Source organism: Eleginops maclovinus, chromosome 18 (genome assembly GCF_036324505.1).
Source record: "Eleginops maclovinus isolate JMC-PN-2008 ecotype Puerto Natales chromosome 18, JC_Emac_rtc_rv5, whole genome shotgun sequence".
NCBI lineage: Eukaryota > Metazoa > Chordata > Actinopteri > Perciformes > Eleginopidae > Eleginops > Eleginops maclovinus.
This window is the reverse complement of record NC_086366.1, coordinates 12,157,092-12,180,098: the sequence shown is the minus strand read 5'-3', so window position 1 is coordinate 12,180,098 and position 23,007 is coordinate 12,157,092. Positions and strand designations below refer to the sequence as shown.

The 23,007-nt window shown below is 39.6% G+C and overlaps 1 protein-coding gene across 1 annotated transcript in view; it reads left to right on the top strand.

The window, feature by feature from the left end:
• grik4 (glutamate receptor, ionotropic, kainate 4) overlaps positions 1-23,007 on the top strand; it is a 252,415-nt gene that overhangs the window by 191,147 nt on the left and 38,261 nt on the right. The window contains 3 exon segments of the mRNA XM_063907054.1: positions 13,920-14,081; positions 17,244-17,396; positions 18,615-18,719. Of these exon segments, the coding sequence (XP_063763124.1) occupies positions 13,920-14,081; positions 17,244-17,396; positions 18,615-18,719 (420 nt within the window).

Here is a 23,007-nt window from a genome sequence, read left to right as displayed (position 1 = left end):
GCATGCTCACCCATTTTGCACCTCCATCGTCCCTCCCGCTCATTCATACTCATACATCTGACAGTTGTAACATCGTGTCCTGCTTCCCTACCTGTCTGTCTGCTTACACTGATATAATTTGTGGATTTAGTCTTCTGGTGTCATAAACCAGAAATGGTGGTTGGGAAACAGGCTGCACTTTATGTTCTTGTTCCAATACTGAACAAGTTATGCACAAACACAAAACCCCCACATTGAGAATCTTTCATTTTCTTGGTTCATATTATTCAGAGCTGATTGGCAGGTTTGTATAAAAGGCTGATGAGGAGAGTCAGGTTTTATTTCTGAAGCATGGCTGACGCTGTTATTCTGTAGTTAATCCCTTCTCTTTCCTAGAGATTGCCGTGCTCCCCTCCATTTGCTCTTGGCCAGTTGGGGTTTTGGGCTCGACATGCTCCCTGCTTCTAATTATTCCTCCCAACACTGTAAAATGATAAAATGCGTCATAATTAAATGTGCCACTAAAGAACAGATGAAATGGATGCCTGCCTCCCCGACCTGCACAAAACCAGTTATGGTCTTTTAATGCTTTTTTTTTCTCATACACATTGAGGTGGTGGCTTCACCCTCTATTCTAGTTAATAATAGATAGTAGTTGCTTTCTGCCCTTGTCCTTGTCTGGTAATTCCTCCCCCCCTTAACTGTATCCTCCTCTCTTACTGCTTAAACCTGCATTTCTCTCTCTCGCTCAGTTTGTTACTCTGTGGGTGTGTCTGGCCTTGATAAAAATATTGTCTAGATATAAAATTCAATTTCACAAGTGTATTGTTCTTGTAAAGTTTCTCGACACAAATATGTGAATGTGAATGAATAGAGGCAATGTTCCCTAGAAATCCACTTCAAATCAACCTTGGCCTCCATCTCTGTTGTGCACTGTGGAAAAGAACATTTATGTGTCCCCCAAAAAGGTCTTGTCAGTCAAACTGCTTTGCAGTGACTGTGATAATGATTGGGATTTAATTAATTCCCATCCACGGCTTATGTTTAGTTCATATTTCCCTGTTTAGACACAGAGTTTGAGAATCAATCAACTGAGTAATAGAAAAGGTAATAGGCTACGTGGACAGTGACAAGAGAGCTGCATCCAGCCAGAATATAAAGTCTGTCATTATTATGTCACAACAATTGTATTTTGCCACATAATGTCCGCTTGTCACTCATTTGTAATGCAAAGACACCAAATTACTTTACTAATAATGACACTTATTGTGGTGGTGTAGAGAGCTGTATGAATACTTGTTGCTATGAAACCTTTTTTAAAATCTGTAAATAGAGCCATCCACACTATACTTAATGCATTTTCAAGGCCAAATTGAGCAAGAGCAAATTGAAGATCATTTTGTCTTTGCTGCTGAAACTGTGCTCCACCTGGCAATATTATTAAACCAATTACATAAGATGTCTACATTGATCACTCACTGGGGAGCCAAGCAATGTAAACAGAAGGTAAATGAATCAGACCCACCTGTGATCTTACCGTTCTGACATACATGCATGCAAGTCAGCATTTCTGCACCTACTGTACATCAACATAATCATCTTAAATTGCAATTTTCATGCAATTGTCCATATCAGCATCCTGTGGTACCAAGTATCTGTTGTCAGTTATTTTATGTGGTTATCAGTATTGATTCAGTGGGAAAAGAGCTTAAAATCAATTGTAATGGGACGGCATGCATACTTCTGTGATGCTGGGTGAGACACTCCATTGATAATTCCAATCAATCCATTGTGCTCCATTATCAGATTGCACTGATGATTAATGATCTAAGTCTCATTCATCTATTCATTAATTATTTATTGCCTGATATTGAAGACAATCTGCCTCATTTAAACACCATCTCTCTATTGTGGGCTCTCAAGTACTGAACATGAAATAGTTATGTGAGGGTTTGTTGTTATCAAGCATTATTGCTGGTTTAGGTTTATAGAAAACCAGTTCAACAGACGTGGGCTTCGTTCCCCTTTTCATCTGTGATTAAACATCTGATATTCCTGGTCACGACAAGTCTAGTTTATGTTCCCTGCATTTCCACTTAAAGTAAAGTGGTTACATTAGTTCTATAAAAAGATTGTGCAGAATACTGGTCAGTACCTCCTAAAAAGGGAAATGTCTCTTTCACACAGAGAGGGAAGAGTGACCAATGCATTGGCATCCATGTCAGTTTTATTGAAGGGTATTCATAAATCATTTATGTCCAATTTCTAGGGTTAACAGGTTCAGACATGCTGTGTCTTCATACTCCAAAAAGTCATAAATTGATCAGGATTCATAAAGGGAACTAAAACACATTTATATTTTTAATGAGCTCTGACATTAATGGAATATAAAGCCAGACAAAGATGGAAAATGCATTTTAATATTGAGCAGTTATTGGCTGCAATAGGAGAGTGGAGTCTGTGTAAGAGAATACCAACGACTTGGCATATTTAATGTGAGACAGGTTTCCTGGCCCTATAACCCAAACATAACTTTCTAAAGATATTAAAACACACTCAAAGGCTTGTTTACCATAACATTATAAGACCTAAAGATTCCCAGTCTCTGTAAATGGAGGTGAACAATTTAGTGTAGTGTTCCTCCTCTTAGACTCAGGGCTTCATATTGTGAGAGGAGTTCTGGCGTATTGATTACTCTGTGTCAGCCCTATTACCGCAAGCTCTGCCTCTGAGCCCCATGTCTGGATGACTCAGTGTTGACAATTGTATTACAGCCTATTATCTTCCAAATCCGAGGGCTTGAGTCACAGCTTACTGTAGGGTCTTCTTTGGAAAGTCAAAATTGCTTGCTGGCTTCATACTTTATTTCCTTTCTGTGCTCTATAACATTCTTCCCGACAGCATCCCACATCCCATGTCCACCTGGCTACTACTTACATTCCTTTACAACTTTCCTGCAATTTCCTCCTTTTCCTCATTTCTTAACTGCTTACTTACTTTTTCTCACATCTTTTATCTTCCTGTTTTCTTTACTGCCCTTTTTTCCCCCTTCTCCTTATTCATTTAAATTGAACCTGCCATGTACTGTATAATAACCTGGACACTTGCCAACACAAAGTCACCACAAGAATCACTTTGCTTTTAACACCACTTCATGTGAAATTTATCATAAACCTTTCATGCCTGCTTTGTAGTGCTCCTATTAGGTGCTACTAAAATACCAGCATCCTTGTGGCTCGCTAGTACACAGCTTCAATGCTGATGCGCTTCCTATTCAGTAATGAACTTGTTACTTTCCAATTTACTGAAATAAAGTCTAAATACTGTGCCTGTTAATTAGTTGTCCTTGGTGAATCATCACGAGAAATCCTAAGTCACTATTGGTCAGGATCCCTTCCTACCCTGGTGTCAGGCCTCTTAAACTAACCATAAAAGTTTGAATATTTTGAGTGTGTATGTTTACTATATTGAGCATGTAACAGAGAGTCACTTCTGATATTTGAAGCAGACATCATGTCTATCTGTTTGTGGTTCAAATCGGCCTGATGGAGGTTTTCGTTTGATGAAGCACATACTGTAAATGTTATTGAGTACCACAAAAATCCAGGCAGGATGATCAATGTGAGATCAAGCTGAGCTGATAATGTCTACACTTTCTCTTTGTCCGGTCATACAGGCAGATAAGGTCAGTTATAAAGTCATTATAGTTTAATGAGTTCATTAGGAATATTAAGACACTGACCTTAACTACCTTTGCATGATGTTAATGAAGATGTACCTTTAGGTAACACTTCTAATGTTCTTCTCATTAACGCCCTGGGCTGCAGAAGATTTGGGAATTAAACGTTCTGCATTGTTATCACAGTATGAGTGTGATATCCTAAACCAGATGCCTTTAATTTCAGTGTTTGAGTTGCTAATGCCAGTGCAAACTGTATGCTCAACAGCTTTCACTTGCATCATAATTTTGATCCAATTAAATTGGGTACAAATTTGGACTAGATAACAAATCAATTTTAAAGGACAACACTCAAACATTCCTTTCCAAGCTATCTTTGGGCAAATGAAGATGAAGTGAAATATAATCGTTTTCAAACTGCACTTTATGTTTCTAGTCACTGAGCACAGCTACAAAGAGGTTCTCTATTTAAAATGTTGAGGAAAAATCTGAGACAAAATGCTTATCAAAATGTTAGGCAGCAGATTCTCCATCTTTCTAGCGATGCTGAATCCCCTTTGCTACTGCACATAGATTAAATTAGGTTTGAGTTGATTTGATCCACCTAAAATATAGAGGCAAAAGTGTGATGTAAAATAATAACAAATGAGACTATGAAGGCTCACGCCTATTTCAAGGCCATAGGGACATTCATGTGTCACTCAGCTGGCTCTATTTTCCATGTTTGGAAGTTTTCTTCTGACTTAGTTCAATGTGGAAACATGTAATCAAAATGTTGTATTTTTTTGCTCAGAGTAATTCTGTTGACATCGGTTTCAGAGGTGTTCCGAATTTACATACAGTTCACTGGGAATTTCTCCGTTATTTCCAGTTATTCCAGCAACACATTGATGCAGCACAAATGTATTAAGAATACTTAAACATACTTGAATGGGTTCCTTCGTGGTCCCCTTACACCTTGTTCACCGGTAAACTGAGATTTCGTTTTTTCATAATTGTACTGACAGACAAACAAACCAAGCATGACCTCTTAGGCTTTGGCATTAACATAAAACTACTGACTGTTAGAATATTTACATGGCCATCAAGCTATCCAGTTGTTTCCTGTATATAGTGAATTATTTTCCTGGTGGCCCTTGTAACAGACAGTTAACATTTAGTCTCCAAACTGAGAGTTTAAACAGCCTTATACCCTGCCCGGCCAAAAAAAAGGTGTCACACAGTAATATTCGTTAGACCGCCTTTAGCTTTGATTACGGCACGCATTCGCTGTGGCATTGTTTCCACAAGCTTCTGCAATGTCACAACATTTATTTCTGTCTCGCATTCATGTTTTGCCAAGATCTTGTATTGATGACGGGAGATTCAGACCACTGCGAAAAGTCTTCTCCAGCACATCCCAAAGATTCTCTATTGGGTTCAGGTCTGGACTCTGTGGTGGCCAATCCGTGTGAAAATTATGTCTCATGCTCCCTGAACCACTCTTTCACAATTTGAGCTCGATGGATCCTGGCATTGTCATCTTGGAACATACCCGTGCCATCAGGGAAGAAAAAGTCCATTGATTGAATAACCTGGTCATTCAGTATATTCAGGTAGTCAGCTGACCTCATTCTTTGGGCACACAACGTTGCTGAACCTAGACCAGACCAACTGCAGCAACCCCAGATCATAGCACTGCCCCCCACAGGCTTGTGACCTTTTTTTTGGCCGGGCAGTGTATAACATACGCTCAGGTGATCGATAACATACAGAGAGTTTAGGAGTCTCTTCTCCATTATACCCTTGCATTTTTTTTTCAGTATGACAGCCTCCCACACTTCCACCCCTCTGCCAGGAACCATATTTGATTTCCCAACAAAATAATTTGCACTTTAAATGCAAAGCTTTTCAATTAAAAGAAGCATTTTTAAGTATGACATGTTTCTACTTTGAAGGACCTTTTTTATGAATTTCCCTTTGCTGTTTATTCATTCATCCGCTATGTTCCCCCTTAAAATTCAGCTGGGATTTGAATGAATAGCTTACTGGAAAAGGAAGACTGTTTCAGATTCCAAACATATGCTAGTGTCTGCAATATTCATGGTGTTTTTGGCCTCCAACAGCCTCAGAATTATTCTGGGCATAAGGTCTCTGCCTCACAAATAGGCTGTTACTGTTGCAGGTCAGAAGTAATTCTATGAATAATGGAATGCAATTGGTAATTTGTTTCCAACACTCTGCAGGAAAGCTGCCAGATTTTTTTTGATTTATGCTGCTATTAAATGCTTTCAAACAATGTTAATGTATCACCCCGGCATGCTGTGCTAAGATATATGTTATGGTAATTTCATGGTCATCTTGGAGTGAATTAAACTGGCTGGCCACTGGAAATGATGAAAGTGACAGGATAGTGACCTAGAATACGAAGGAGGGATGTTTTGGATACAATCCATGAATGTAAATCAAAAGGAAGTACCCAAACTGCAGATTCTGTCGGAGCTGCAATAACAGTTTGCATGGCTAGCTGTTGAATATCATAAACAGTAAATTCACATCATTCATCAAATTTTGCTATCCCATCATAGGTTCATAACAATTCTGTTAGCAGGACATTTGGTAATGCCCTCTTTCCTCCTCCTCTCCTCCTAACCCACGCACACTGAGAACATCGTAATTTAGCAGCTGCATGAGGCTTTAGAGCTCAGCCTGAATTTACGTGGCAATTGATACAAGCATGAAATGACTTATTGCCAAAAACACTGCATGGACATCCCTGCTATTAGAGAATAATTGGTGTGCCACAACAAATGGATTTCATTAAGCTCCTGAGTCCTACAGGTTTTATCCTGTTAAACCCCTTCCCCAAGCATAACAGGAGGGGCGTCATTAATTAGCTCTTTATCGTGAGGAAAATCAATATGCAATTTACAGAAATTTTACTCAATCATATAGGATACCAAAGCCTCTCTGTTCTTTCACAGGGCTGCCATGCCTGATAAGAAGGCGAGATGATTTTTCTTTCTCTTTAAATTGTCAATAGTGATTATCACCACTGGCGGCCTTGTCTTTATCTGGGGCACGTTTCAGAGAGAAGAAGATTATGCCTTTACCATCTGAGGATACAGCTACCCGAGGAACGCAACATGACTATGTCTCTTAAAAGTTGTACTAATCATATTTTATATTAACAATGGATGAAAGGGCTACACAATGACAATGCAAAGTGAAAGGGGTAATTCTTAGTGCCAATCTACAAAGAATGTTTACCCTACTTTGCAGTATACTAAGGTTTTCAGCATCTTTCAGCTCATTGTTTCAGTTGCATGGCCCTTAGCTTTACTACAAAAGTTCAAGAGTTCATTCCTAACACTTTCATTAGCCTTGTTTCCAATAACAGCAACTCCTCTGAAAGTAACACTATGTGTTTCCTGCCCAACAAATAGCAGACAGAGACATTTACCAACTAGCTGGAGAACATAGTTTAACATTAATCATACGAATAGTAACATACGTTATATAGACAAAAGTATTGAGACACCTACACATTACACCTACAGGGGCGTTTATGACATTTCATTCCAAATTCTTAGGCATTACTTTGAAATTGATCCCCCCTTTGCAGTCATAACAGCTTCCACTCTTCTGGGAAGGCTTGCTACAAGATTTTTGAGTATGTCTGTGGGAATTTGTGCCCATTCACCCAGAAGAGCATTTGTGAGCTAAGACACTGATGTTGGATGAGAGGGCCTGGCTAACAATCTCCGTTCTAGTTCATCCCAAAGGTGTTCAATTGGGTTGAGGTCAGGACTCTGTGCGGGCCCGTCCAGTTCTTCCACACCAAACTCATCCAACCATGCCTTTATGGACCTTGCTTTGTGCACTGGGGCAGGGTCATGCTGGAACAGAAAAGGGCCTTCCCCAAACTATTTCCACAAAGTTGGAAGCATGTATTGCCTTAATCTTCCAAAATGACTTGGTAAGATGAAGCATTAAGAATCCCCTTCACTGGAACTAAGGGGCCTATAGGCCAACCCCAGAAAAACATCCCATAGCATTCTCCCTCCTCCACCACACTTTACAGCAGGCACAATGCGGTCAGGCAGGTTACGCTCTCCTGGCATTCGCCAAACCCAGACTCGTCCATCAGACTGCCAGATAGAGAAGCGTGATTGGTCACTCCACAAAACACGTTTCCACTGCTCCAGAGTCCAGTGGCGGCATGTTTTACACCACTCCATCCAATGTTTGGCATTGTGCTTGGTAATGAAATGCTTGCATGCAGCTGCTTGGCCATGAAAACCCATGCCATGAAACTTCCAGCACAGTTTTGGTGCTGATAGTAATGCCAGAGCTGGTTTGGAACTCAGTGACCCCGCTGAGTTACGGTGGTTCCTTAACGTTTCCACTTACAGTTGATCGTGGAATATCTAGCAGAGGAGAAATTTCACGAACTGACTTGTTGCAATAGTGGCATCCAATTACAGTACCGCGGTTAAATATTTGTGAAGACAGACAGCATGGCTAGGTGCTTGATTTTATACACCTGTAGCAATGGGACTGAATGAAACACCTGAATTCAATGATTAAGAGGAGTGTCCCAATACTTTTGTCTATATAGTGTATTTCCCTCTGGAGTTTGTGAACACAAAAATCAGAGTAGAATGAAAATGTGCCTTTCATTTACCATGTGGACACAAAAACGACATAAATTGTATTTTTGGAATACTAAAACAAAATATGTATCTGTGTTACAGTGCATAATACTGTTTCATTTACGTCTTATCATGATTCTTTACAACTTCAATTTATTGTTTCGACTGATTTGACATCATCACTGTGTCTTTACACCAACACCGACTGGTAGTTTTCAATTCAAGAAAACTTCCTTGTGTCAAAGTTCTCCAAACCGTTTAGATGAATGAAACTCATTGAAAAACTGAGTTTTCTTATTCACAATGTGAAAAAGGTGATAGTTTGAAGCAGTATTCCCTGCACAACATGCATACATATTGCACCATTCTATACAGAGTAACCTCTAACTTGCATTTGAAAGGCTAATCTATTACATATTATAGTTGAGAAATCAGTGTCTCAGTTACAGTATGTACCATGCATGCAGCAGAGCAACAGTCTGATTTAGTGGATGTCCTTGAAACCTAGAGAAATGCTATAATCTAAATGTATATCCTATTCAGGGAGATGAGATCTATGCACAAAGAGATGAGCTAAAAGAGGCTGCTGAATGTAAAGCGATTCATTTTTGATATCCTGTTTAGGATTTTGGGTTTATAAAGGCTTACACCACTGCAAATATGTGATTGGATGGGTAAGAGATGTGCATATAGGGTTGGTGGTGTATGGTCCATGACAGAGTATCCTACTATAAGCAGTCCTCCTGGGATCTCATTATTCACTGCTCAAGCTGACCACATCATAACACCAAGTGGTCCAACAGCCTGGGCTTTACTGCCGGTGAGTGCATGAATGGCAGATTTTGTGAAAGTAAGAGAAATCACAGAAAAAATATAAAAATCAATTTAAAACAATGTAAGAATATATATACAGTATCTAACAGTGGGAGGCTGCTTTTACTGTGGCCAAATATGTTAACATTGTCAACCAGTGGCAAGTCCTGCAGAGATACTATCAGCACATCAGCTGTGCTACATGTAGAAGCTTGAACGTGTTTACTTTTTCTTTTCCTGATGGATATAAAAGGCCCAGGACCCCTGCCCATTCCCAATATCCAGGGCATATTCTTACCTCTGACTGCTCCAGTCTGTAGACCCCATGTTTCAACAAAAACACCATTATCCTGGTTGACTACTGCCCATTAGCATTAACCTTAATCATCATAAGGGGCTCCCAGCAGTTATTCCAAGCCCCCCCACACACACACACACAACCCCCTCGGATCACTGGACTCATTTAAATTTGCCAACAGACCAAACAGATCTACAGGCATATCTTTCAACCCAAACACTCTACACTGCCTTCTCCCACCGGGTCTAGAAGAACATATATGTAAGAATATTGTTTACAGACTAAAGATCAGCATTCAAAACCCTTGTGCGGTCCAAGATTGTAATCAAGCTCAGAGATCTGGGGCTTAACACCGACCTCTGTAACTGGATCCTGAGCCTCCTCAAGGGCAGGCCCCAGGTTGTGTTGATGAACACTACAGCATGCTCCATCCTGACTCTCAGCACCGGAGCCCCTCAGGGCAGCGTGATCAGCCCTCTCCTGTTTTTCCTATAGTCACAACAGCTGCATTGGTCTAATCATAGAAAGGGACAAGACTGCCTACCGAGATGAGGTTGTACGACATCTTGGTGCAAGGACATCAACATTCTTAATTTCAGTTTAGTCATTTCAATAAGCTATTTGTGGAATACAGAAAGCAACAGCCAGGATAACCTCCATCTCCACCAATGAGAATACTGGTTATTCAGTTTCTTTATTGCAATACTGTCCAAGCAAATGTATTATCCTTTTTTGCACAAATGTGTTTTCAAAGATATTTCTTGAGCATTGTAGTATGGTTAGACCCATTATTTTCATTGCCAATCACTACTTCTCCGTAATTGTTGAACCCCGAAGGACGAAGAATTTGAACTTGAACTTTGAGACATTGAGAGAATAGTTAAAACGACATAAATAAAAGATAAGATGGAGACTTCGTGATCAGGGGTTTTTCAGAGGAAGAAGGACAAGATTTGAGGAGGTGAAGCAACAGTTTTTGGTTGGTTGGCTTGAGCCTCGGCTGCTGATTGATCTCCAGGTGACAGCCGGTGTCGGGGCCCACGGCCAGGCTGTCACTCCCATGCGCTTTCCCGCCATCCTGCTCACTCTCATCTTCGCTCTGTCGCTCTTTCTTTCTCCCCCACTGCTTTTTAAACTTTCAGTTGTGCCAAATAATCTTTCACCTTTCTCTCTGTATTAATTCAACTCTTAGCTCTCTCGCTCTCTCTCTCTCTCCATCCACCTTATCATCATTCTGCTTCCCCACCTTTTTCACCCCAGTTTGTTGGACTGTTGGTTTTTTCACTCCTCCCTTCTTCTACCCCTTCAACTCTGCCTTTCCATTTGTCTCCTGCTGGGAACCAACTGTCTTCTGCTAAGAACCGGCCTTTTCACTCGACCTATTTAATATGCAAAAGAGCATAATTGCTCATGTAGGGGGATTAAGGATGTGCTTTTGTCCAACTCCGTATGTGTGTGAATTTGCAATGTCTGTGGCCTGAAAGCCAACAAATGCATCACAGTAGTAGCCTTGGGATATATTGGTGACCTTGGTCTTTAGTGAGTTTGTGCTTGTGTTGCTCAATTATAGGGATTTCATTTTTCTGTGTGTGGGTGTACACATGCAATCTCCAATTTGTGTTTGTGCGTGAGCTCTCATGTGTATGCACATGCATACGTACAGGCACCCTTGAGGGGCATGCTTAATGATGGGCTCGTTTGCACAGCCCTGCCTCTAATGATCTATTAAAGTACACTTAGCAAGTAATTATATGGCCAGTCCCAAAAGGCTTAGGAGACCCCAGAAGGGAAGATACGATGATGAGAGGACATATAATGAAGAGGAATGTAGTATTATATGGCATTCACCTTTGACTTTATGAACAAAAAATAAATAAAGGATAGCGTGAAATTGTTCTTGAATTTCCTGACTGTTCACATAGGTGGTTAACATCAAGACTGGGAAATTATGTGTTCCTCTTTTTTTTTCTGAGGAACATTTGATCCCTCACTTATTTATATTCTCTTAATTTAAGTGCAAAATCAAGTCACCAAATCCTGTTTTTAACTGAGTAAAAGAGTCACAGAGAACATTATTCTCATCGTTAATAGAAATGTCATATGAAGCTCAAGAGCAACAAGCAGCCCCTCCAAGTAAATTCAACTGCCTCATCTTCTAGTTGTGTATCAAAACTATTCGCTCCTTTGCCTTTTTTCCCTTCAAATGTGTAAGAAGACTTTCAAACACAAAAATAACTAAACAATTACTTTAATGTTTCAATAGAAACCTCAATTATTCCAAACCTCCATAGAAACTAAATGTTACACTCTCTTGAGAAATGTCTTTTTCTTTGTTGTTTTTGTGAAACCTTGTGAGTAGGGCATAACATTAACCTAAATCTAAGATTAAGGTAATACAAAAATAGTGTACTTATCTTACCAGAACAAAAGATTAAAGAGCATGTTGTAAAGTTCAGGATGAGTCACAAACGCATGGTTCAGTGCAGTTCAATCTGAGAGCAGTATTTGAGAATGATGAATAACGACCGTTCAATCAGCTTCATTTCTGGACCATGGGAAAGAGATGGGATCAGTTCATGATTGGAGGCATGTACACCTGTGGTAGGAAGAAAAACATCATATGCAGGTGTAGTTGGGGCAGTTATAGTGAATTCATATGATCAGATGTTTTCCTTCTCTCATCTTTTACAAATGCAGTGGATTTACACATGGGCCAGGATGAAGTACTTAGCACAAATATAAATTATTAATGTATTCATCACAGCACACCACCTGCAGGTATATAACACACATTCTCCCTGGTGCAAAGATCCTTCAGCCCAGGACAGGTTTCATTCACATATCACACATACTATATGTTTGCCACTCCCAAACTCTCTTGTCCTTGTAGCTCATTTTGACCATATCCACCTGGAGTATTTGTTTGCAGTCCCAGAGTTGTTTGTTATCAACAAGCAGCAAAGTTGCCTGCTATGAAGCAAAACATTTGGGATGTCAAGGTATCTGAAAAGTTGGTATTGGGGATAATAGGCCTCCCACTCAAAATCAATATCTACAGCTTCCTCTACCCTGCTCTGCTCCAAGTCTGTATCAGTGCAGTCACCCACTGATGTCTACACATTGGAATGAGTCACGCTCCTCTTGGTTTGAGAGCCTTTACCACCTACCTGCTTATCAGTTATTTAATTCAGTGACCCTTTTCGCTCTTTTTGTGTGAAAGTCCATTATCTCATTTGCCTAATCCCTCTCATCCATTTTGTTCTTACAGAAGAAAAAGGAAATATTTTTTTCCTTTTTAATTTTTCCTGTTGCGGCGTAGCCGTGCCTTACCTTTGATGTATCTATAACACAGTCAATACTACCCTTTGGTTGGCAAGACATTTTTGGGGTTGTTTGAAAGATGATGGAGTATTACTTAAAGCTTTTTCCACACTACCCTGGGTTTCTACATAGCAGGAGGTCTAAAGGTGGTCTTTAAGGGCTTTGATGGATAATTGTTTTCCAACAGTGCTTGGTTCCTTTCATTAACAGGCATCTAGCTTCTCTTCTCTACCTCTTTCCAGCTTGTATCCCATACACATGCTTTATTTTTTATTCCCATTTGTTCTCCGCATGCCCTCTGCTCTGCCTCATTTTACAACACCAAGTGTCCTGACACCTCTTTACTCCCACACCAACCCTTGTATTTTTATTTTCTACCTCACTTTTGCCTCCAATACCTCTAAATCTAGAGAGTCTGTGGCGTTGGTGACAGACAGGTAGACTGTGTCTGGTCTGGCTGTCATAAGCTGGATGGCACGACAGGCTGCCAGGCGAAGGCTGCTACCTGAGGGGGTACCAGGTTCTGACACCTCTATTAACCTTCAGGAAACGTCCATCCCCGCTCACAGCATTCCCTCTCCTCCATATCTTCCTCATCCCATACTCCACCTGTCCCCAGTCTGCTGTTCCTCAGGTGGAGAAAAAACCGAATGTCCCTATGGCCAAATAAGATAAATAACTGTTTTCCTCTCCTCCTAACCCAGAGCATTTTAATATGCCATGAATTTTGGTCTTACTTGCTCAATTATCTAACTGTGTCCTTATTTTCTTCCCCATTTACTGTCCCCTGTCCATCTTAGGCTCTTTTTTACTGTCCATCTTGCTCTAATTTAGGCCCTTAACATTGCAATCCAGTATTACCACAATGGCCTGTGTGTCCAGAATAGCATATGGCCAGTGCAAAATGCATGGTTTTGTGCAGTGGTGCCTAGCTAAATGGTGGGAATGAACAAATTGTAGCAGCTTTCTCATGTCAATCATCGGGAATAATGGGTTTTGATGACTGCTAAGTGAGGCGGATTAAATCAGATGTAAACATATTTGATTAACACATGCCCTTTTTACCTTGATTATGATTCAATGTATCATTTGGTTTTGTTCAAAGTAAATTATGGCAGAATGTGACAGCTTTCATGGGAATATAATGCGTTCACCCAATAATCTCCATCTGTCTCGCTCTCGTTTTGCCCTCCAGGAATTCTCTCTACTCAGACTGGACGACGTGGTGGAGCAACAAGTCAACATAGTTGGATTTTCAGTCTTCAACAAAACTCATCCCTTCTTCCAGGATTTTGTGCTAAGCCTCAACCGCTCCTGGCAAGAGAACTGTGACCATGCACCCTTCGCTGGCACCCCAGTAAGTACACACAACACGCACACACACACAGACATGATTTCACACAAACAGAGAAGATGAGGGTTACCCACGTAAGCATAATGGTTGAAGCCTTTTTTATTTATTCACATAACAAGTTCAAACAGGGTCTTCAGACGCATAATTCTTCCAGTGTACTGCTGCATCTCAAAGTAATCCATAAAATACTGACGTCATTTATACACAAAAACACCGGGTTTTGACATTCATCCATGCAACTGCTTTATTTGCAGGTGCTGCTATAGGCAGTTGTTGTTTCGCAGACAACTCATTTGCATGCGTCCCCCTTCCTTAATACATTTATAATGGATCCCTAGATGTCATTCAGAAGAGGATGCAAAAGAAAAGATAAACTTTGCTCTTCTTATTTCTAACGATCATCCAAAGATTGCTCAACATGTAACATGTCCTGCTCTGCATATCTGAAAGAGTGACTTCAAAACAGTTTCAAATCTCTAAGCTACTGTTTACATGTAAAAGAACTGTTTCAGGTTTTTATGTTAGATTAAAGACACTTTCTTACATTTGAGCCAAACATAATGAATATGTTGTATTGACAGCATAACACTCTCAGGCTTGTTTTATGAGATAGACGTATCTGTATTTTCTACGTGCTGTTCAGCAGATAAAATGTCGTAAATGACCTGCATGAAAATGATGACTGCCACCCATTCGTAAATGAGCGCTTGTTTATGAGACCTCAATTTATGAGCATTATCTCACTGCCCAATAATCCCTCTCAGGATTAAGCTCTCTCACCCAGAAAGAGTCCCTCGTAAAAACGGCATCTGGAAGTAAAGAGGGAATTCACCCCGCCATGAGATGAACTCCAGCTTCTGAGTCCAGTAAAGAAGTATTGCAGGATGATGTCTTCCATGTCAATAGAGGATGAAATTAACTTTCTCTTAACATACTATACAAATGAATGTATGATAACACTTCAAAGCAATTCATATTATATATATAAGTGTGTGTTTTTCAATAATTTATCAGTTGGAAACCAGTCAAGCTAGAAGTACAATTGTATACATATATGTACATCTGTTCAAGTCTTAAACCAAAATATCTTCAAATGGAAATGTTTTTGTCTTAATTTTCACAAAACATGATGTGAATAATAAGTAATAACATCCAACAAATACAACAACAAGAACAACATATTTGCAGCAAATTAACAGCTGTTGATAATTTTCTTAGGGGATTCATTAGGAAGAATAAAGTCAGTCGAGGAAATTAATGAATGTTTCCCTGACTTTATGTAAAACTACATAAACACATTTAAACCCATGACCCCCTTTGGCCTCATACAAGCCGGGTGATGAAACAGGTTAAGAACAGTTTGAACACAGCTTGTGGAAATGTATTTTGGGCACAGCAAGTCACCCGGATGCTTTTGAGCCTGCGGCAATTAGAACTTGTGACTAATTAGCTAATAACTAGAGAGAATAAAGGCTGATGAATGCCGAGCAAGAAAGTGATTAACTCATTTAGACATGCACATAGATAATATGCTGTCTTTTCATATACTGTAATGAGGTCTGGAGGAATTGTAACTCTGGGGATCATATGTACAGAATGCACACAAGTGACTTCTTTACATGTCAAGCTGAGACTTTTAATGCATTGAAAAATAAAGATGTGCACCATGCCATCTGATCATACAGGTTTTGAAAAATGCAGCATAGATTTAAGGTTTTATAGGAGACAAATTAATGTAGGACAAATAATGCTGCCTTAAAATATCCTGCAATTGTGGGGATATATTTATATTCTCGAATCAGCATGAAGAAAAGTAGATTAAAATATCATTAGATAAGCGAGACGTGACTGTATTTGTGTTATAGTACATCAAATAAAACCAAAGATTCAAGATTTATTTTTGTAAAACAAGCCCGAAATAGTGAAAGCAGCTCATGTTGGCATACAAAGAACCATTATGATAATAACATCTGCGAGGTAGACCTTTGGCAGACAAGTATTTTCAGATTTAGGTTGTGAGACCTAAAACAGTAATGTGTCCCTGTTTGTTCTGAGATGTCATTCACTCATAGAAAATGGCTTCTGAATCCTGCAAACCTTTGTGATGTGTTTTTGTCATCAGGTTCTGTTCAATGCACATTTGTATTTCCCACCAGCTGAGACAAAAGATCTTTAAGCAAATAAAGGTGATCGTGAGCTTGACCTGTTCAAAAAAATGTCTTGCTATCCTAAATGCATTTTAAGACAGGAATAAATGTAAAGTGTCAGACCTATCGTGCATTCCCTACATGTTTACCTTCTTATCCACTAGCGAAAATGATTATTATGCAATGGCCCTATTAACTTCACGGCATAAATATGATAATATACGAGTGGAATATAATCAGAAACACTTTGCCATTTACTTTTTAATGCTGACTTTACAAACACTAAGACATTATTCCCACCTTTCAAATCCAAAATGCTGATTGTAATGTCTTCACCGGCTGTTTGCACGTAACATATTGCTTTAAATTGCAATCCAGCAATTATGTTTGCCAATTTAAGGTTGTAAGACATCACAGGTTTTCAGTTGAATGGCCTATTGTTCTCTTTGATCCAACATTTACTATGCATCACAATCTCTCCCTCTATCAATATCCACCAAACATCAGAGCCATTTCATCTCCATTTCCATTACACAGATGTACCGCACTGACTCTCCGTTGGCCTCTAATGCACCCCATCATGCATTTTAATAAAATGTACATAGCAGGATGCAGTGGTAATGACGAGGAAGCTGTTTGTACAAGGGTGATGAGAGAAAAAGCTGCCTCTCCCACTGTTTTCTGGCCTTTGCTGAGAGAAGCAGGCAGTGATTCAAATGTTCCGGATGTGCCAGCTTCATTGGGGATAGGAGAAGGAAGGACAGTGTCCGAGAGACAGACACAGAGAGAGCGAGAAAGAGAAAGAAAGATGGTTTTCAACGCTGTCAGCAGATCAGAGTCTTTCTAATGATCTAATGGAATAATCTCACTGCCACTCCAGGGATGGGTTAACCCCTTACTGACCGCTTACTACCGACATGTTACACTTGCAGTTTGAGGGCTTTGAGTTTTTGCAGTTGTGCGTGTGTGTGTGTGTGTGTGAATGCATAATGTATGCACTTTCTCTCCCCCTCTGCAGCTCTCCTCAGCCCTGCTCTTTGATGCAGTATACGCGGTGGTGGCGGCGGTCCAAGAGTTGAACCGTAGCCAAAATGTTGGCGCCACTCAGCTCTCCTGCAAGTCCTCCAAGATTTGGGAGCACGGCACCAGCCTGATGAATTACCTGAGGATGGTAAGTTTAACTTTTTGAGAAATGTAGTTATTTTTCTTTCTTCAAAATATAAATATTACATCCTACTTATATTGTATTGAGTTCTTGAAGAAGTTTTAGGATAAAACACACCGACACAAACAAATAAAACATAAAAACTAACATTGATTCCTTTCCCTTGTCTGTATTGTAAATATAAATCAACAGCCAACTTTTTTGTTAGCTTAGTTTAGCATAAAGACTGGTTGCAGCCAGTCTGGCTTAGTCTATAGCTAACAGCACTAAATGCTTTTTCTTGGCAGTCGCAGTTACCTCCTGGTCGTTTTACCATGACTTCGAAAGATAACCAGCAGAAACTCTGGAAAGTCTCTGCACCTTGGAAAGAAATTGGTTGTTACCATTAAACACAGCCAGCTGCTTTCCCTGTTTCCAGACCGTATGTTTATCTACGCTAAGCTAACTTTACCATTTGCTTTATACTTGCAGCAAATTACAGAAATGACAGAACTGATATTTTTGTCTGATATCTAACTCTCAAGAAAAAATCGTGTTCCCAAAATGACAAAGTATTATCCTTAATCCAAGATATTTCACATTTCTGTAAGTTTCAATTTCTGTGCTCTTACTCTCTCACACAACAACAAGAAAGGCAGGGAATATAATTATTAGATGATACCAGATAAAGATATTGCCAGGCTTATTGAGATCTTTGTTTTTGCTTTACTGATGTTGCATTTTAATTTGCAATCCAAAAGCCCTTATATTATCCCTGACAACAGATGACACTGTATAATAGTCAGTGCTCTCATCTTTTATACGCTCCTTATCCACTAGGTCAGTTTATCTTGTCTCTACATTATACTGAGAGACAACAGAGAAGGAGAGATAAAGATTAGCTGTCAGTGAATAAAATGTGTTATCCTATTAGGGAGAAATGGCTGTAACTGATAGGGCTATCAAAATGCTTAAATGTGATGTGTTCGATATCAGACTGTTTGTCTTCCTCTCTCAGAAGAAGAAGACGCGACTAATGGCTTGTCTATTTTGTGGTAAATTGAAGATATAACAGCCTCGTTCTTCATAATATTATTATAAATTTGACACATTTGAAGAGGCTGATCCAGAGCCAGTAGTGCTAATGTAGCCTCTAGTTGTATCCATTATAGATGCTGCTTGGAGGGAGCAGGCTGTATTTCTTTGTGAGGTATTTTAACATGTTGTTGTCTCTGTGTTGGATAGGTAGAATTGGAAGGTCTAACGGGCCACATTGAATTTAACAGCAAAGGTCAGAGGTCCAACTACGCCCTGAGGATCATGCAGAACAGCAAGGATGGCCTAAGGCAGGTAATGTAACTCCCAATCCTCCAAATCCAATGCTGGCTGTCTTCAAAATAATCATATGCTATGGTTTCAGCATCAGCACTGCCTTTCTATAGCATGTAGTCCATGCAATTGGTTCAAGAGAATTTACATATACAGTAAATAGTGCAGCACAAAGGAATTATTCCTCCACTTGCTCTTTAGATAGACACTGGCCATAATATAGCTGTCACTGCTGAACACAAAGCTCTTCAGCACACACCTTGCAGATCTTTGTAGGGCACTTCAATGGGCAAATGTTACAGTTGTTTTATGGCAGTGAGGTAACTTGAGCTGCATTGTACTGCAGGGAGCAGCGATAACACTTGCAGGGGTTCTGCTCTGAACACCAGCTCAACTGACATATTTTTGGTCCAAACGACTCCCATTATCATGCTGGCATGTGTCAATGTAGAACAACAAATACTGGATTTTTCGGTCAAAACACAAGAAAGACTGTTTTTATTATGGGTTTTACAGAGAGTCCTCAGTTACCTATGAAATACATATTTTAAGCTGTTATTCTTTGTGGAATAAAAGAACAATTAGTCATTTATGTATCTTGTCTCACAAAATGACTACAATGTATCAGCAGGAATTTGTGGGTGGTGTTGATCAAACACCAGTCACTTCATTATTGCCTCAGTGGATGCTTGGATTTCACGCTTCCTACACAAGCGGTCTTGTTGTTCTCTCTGGCTTACTGAAAATATTCTACATGCACCAGAGGCATTTGAGTCTATGCTCTGAACCACCCTGCGCAATCTCTGAAACTGCCTGGTCTGCCTCCAAATCTCTTTGCCTCATTTTCACACAAGGGAACATAAATACTTAACAGTTTCTTCTAAATTGAGGACATTTATCAGGATTACAAGGAATGAAAGTAGTCAGTAATGAAATGTAAGTGACGAAAGGCTTTGAGCAGCTTTTAGTGCTCTCTAATAATGAATGGATGGCAGAACTACTGCTGCTCTTGTTCTCTGGACTGTATCAATTGCTTGGGGATTGGTGATATTATACTAGGGTTTCAATGTTTCATGTCAGGGACCCACAAATCAAACATTCAGCTTTCAAATTGCTGTGTTAAGACACACTGTCTGAAAAGCTATTTGTTTTTTGACATCAAAGCTTTAAAACCGATTGTTACAAAAATGTCCAGACTTTCTGTCATTGTTGGGTTGTCTCAATATTGAATCAGAGAATTGAAAACCTTCTGATGGAAAACTGATATTTCCTGGACAACACTTTGGGAACCACTGACTGGGAGTTTATCAAGAGACAAGAACATTGTTTCAAATTGAAGACTGGCTGGGGAAAATCTGTGTGGGCAAAGTGATTGTCCAGTACTCATCCATCAACAGCATCTCGAAAAAGCTCCAGTGGGTCTCACCCGTCTACAGCAGTAAAAATGTGTGGTTGATCTAGCAGGTAAAGGATTTATTGGAAGAAAAATAAGGGCTCAAATGTAAACATCAGCGCATAGAAAGCAGAAACCTTGAATATCTGAGTGATAGAGGAGAAGGATCTAGATGGAGGTTTTATGGTATTCCACAGGTAACCGTAGGTTTCAGACTATTTATTAAGAGTCACAAAATAGCTTAGGCAACGTTTATATTTTGTATTTGACAGATATCGCAGTGACTGAGACTCTGTACTCTGGAATCCAAGTGAAGGTAGAATACATTAAACAAAATAAAGACGGATGGACAGAGTTATAAAACAAAAAATATACTTTCAATTTCTTCTGCCAAGCCTGTTTAAAGAAGTGGTAAGTTGTTGTTTCCACGCCGACCAAGCATCCAGACACAATGCAGCAGTATTTTACATTGTGTCTGGGACATAAAAGATACAAGATAAGATCTACATAACATGTTGAGGTAGAAAAGGGACATTTTGCAACAAAAAGTCTTGAGAGAACAAGCATAAATCGAGCTTCAGTGTGGCCCTGAGTCTTGAGACAAGAAACCTAGGACACTCGGAGAGCGCAGACATCCACCAAGGTTGTTTCTATTATTGAAAAATAATGGCTTTATTACCAAGTGATTTGGATCCACTCCAAAACGTTATGGATTCTTCCATGGCCAATGATACACCCTTTCATCAAGTTTCCTAGAATTGGGCCTATTCTTTTTTCCGTACACCTGCTTACAAACAGAAAAAGCAACCCAAAACAACCAAACATCCAACAAACTGGAAACCTCCTTGGTGCAATTACCCAGAAGCAGATAGTGCTTTTAACATGAGGACTGTATGAGCCAGTACAGACACCAGCTCTTATTTCATAACAACAATGTTAATGTAAGGTATGCCTAAAAGACCAATTTATTTCAGCAAAATGCAAGTGATGACCAATCCCTCAGACACTGGACAACAGCAGTTTCACTTTTTTTTTCTGTCCCTCTCACTGTCCCTTTCTCTTCCTCATTCCCATTCAGTGCACACAATGAGGATTATACCTGCGGGCATCTTAATTTATGCGTTTCTTTTTATGAGTGGATGTCCTAGATTATTCAGAAGGCCATCATTTCAACATACCGTAGCTAAACGGAACTACTGCTGTGAAACCCCTGTTTTTATAAATGCCAAGAATTCAATATTTTACGTTTTAACTTAAGGCCTGATGTAAAGAGATTAATGTAATCCTGGAATTTATGTTTTCATGGTGCTGTACCAAACTGTGCACAGTATTTTCCCTAGAAACACTTGTCCCTCACCCTGACAGCTGTGTTTTCTAAGCTGTCCCGACTGTTTTCCCGTCAATGCTGCATTGTGTATGCTGGTTATTGATTTATCCATAATCCAACAAACATTCACCCCTCTGCAGCAGCAGATAGCTGTATTCCTGCTGCTATCTACAACATTTTAGTGTTTGTTGTTAAACTAGTATAAGATACAGACAAGGTATAAACAGTAAGATAGCACAGAGAGGGAAAACTGATTCCACATCTGTGTGTTAAAACATTTGACCCTTAGGATTTGTTGATATCCCTGAATAAGGGGATTGAGTGTCAGAAAAATCTCCCCTAAGCAACCCGTGAAAGAGTTAGACAGAATCCCATCCGCCTTTATTAACCTTGTCTGCCTCTCTCTGTGTCCCCTCTTTATTTTGGCACTGGGCCAGTAAAGCAGAAGGGTAATGCTATCAGGCCTAATGTGATGATTTCAACCAGAAGTATTATAAAGCACTCCTGCCAGTTTTGTTAATGGAGAGAGGCAAGGTGTTAGACAGGGGACAGGATGGGGGTGTTGTTTGTTTTGTTGACTAACACCTCCCACATGCTGTTGGGTTGGGACTGCTTCGTCCAGACAGACACTACAGGTGCCAGGGCCTTGGCAGACATAAGGAAGGTGGCTCACTACCGACATGCCAACTCACAAAAAGAGTTTGGGCTAAATATATAGAAACACACAAATATAGAGTTGATATTTCACGTCTGTTTTTTGGTTAAAATAAAGTATTCTATTCATAGTTTACAGCATCCACACCATGCCACTAAATGCATATTAAAACAACAGAAAAGAAATCCTTCCATCAACTTTCAACCAAAACTTTGTGGAGATAAAAAGCAACGAGGCATGCTGTACAGTTCTCCATTTCTCTTCCACACATTTTCCTCAGTCAGCATCAACAGCCATCCGCTCATCCTGAGCACTGTGTTTGCGCTATAGATCCCCTCACATGTGAGACCATCAGCTCCTCGGGGGTTCAACACTATTCAGCCAATCACTGTCAAAAATTGAATTTCTCTGGCAGGCATTTCACACATTAGAACAGTTTCCTGCTGCTCTCTGCTCCACCTTTATCTGTTTTATCTATATAGCTATCCATCTATCATTATTTATCTGTCTGTCTATTTGCCTGCCTTTCTAACTATTTAGTCACCATCACATGTTTGTTTACCAGCTAGTGCTACTTACCATAATCTTCTCTTTAATCCTTTAGCAGTCATCATTTATAAGTTTAAAGAAAATAAATATGAATTGTATTGCTTTGAATCAGTATCAATCTATTAATCATTAAATGCCATTCATTCAAATGGCAAGTAATAATAGATTTGTATTTTAACAGAAAACAAATCTCCAAACCTGTAATTGTGAGTGACTGTGAGCCTGCACCACTTTGGTTCCTGCTGGTTTGTCTCCGCAGGAAGAAGACAATTTTATGATTTACTAATGTAGGGTTTGATTTAAATTTTCACCCACATGTTGTGTACCACATCAAGGACCAAAGGCAAATTGTGATATTGCAATGTTGAATTAATACTCGGCATTC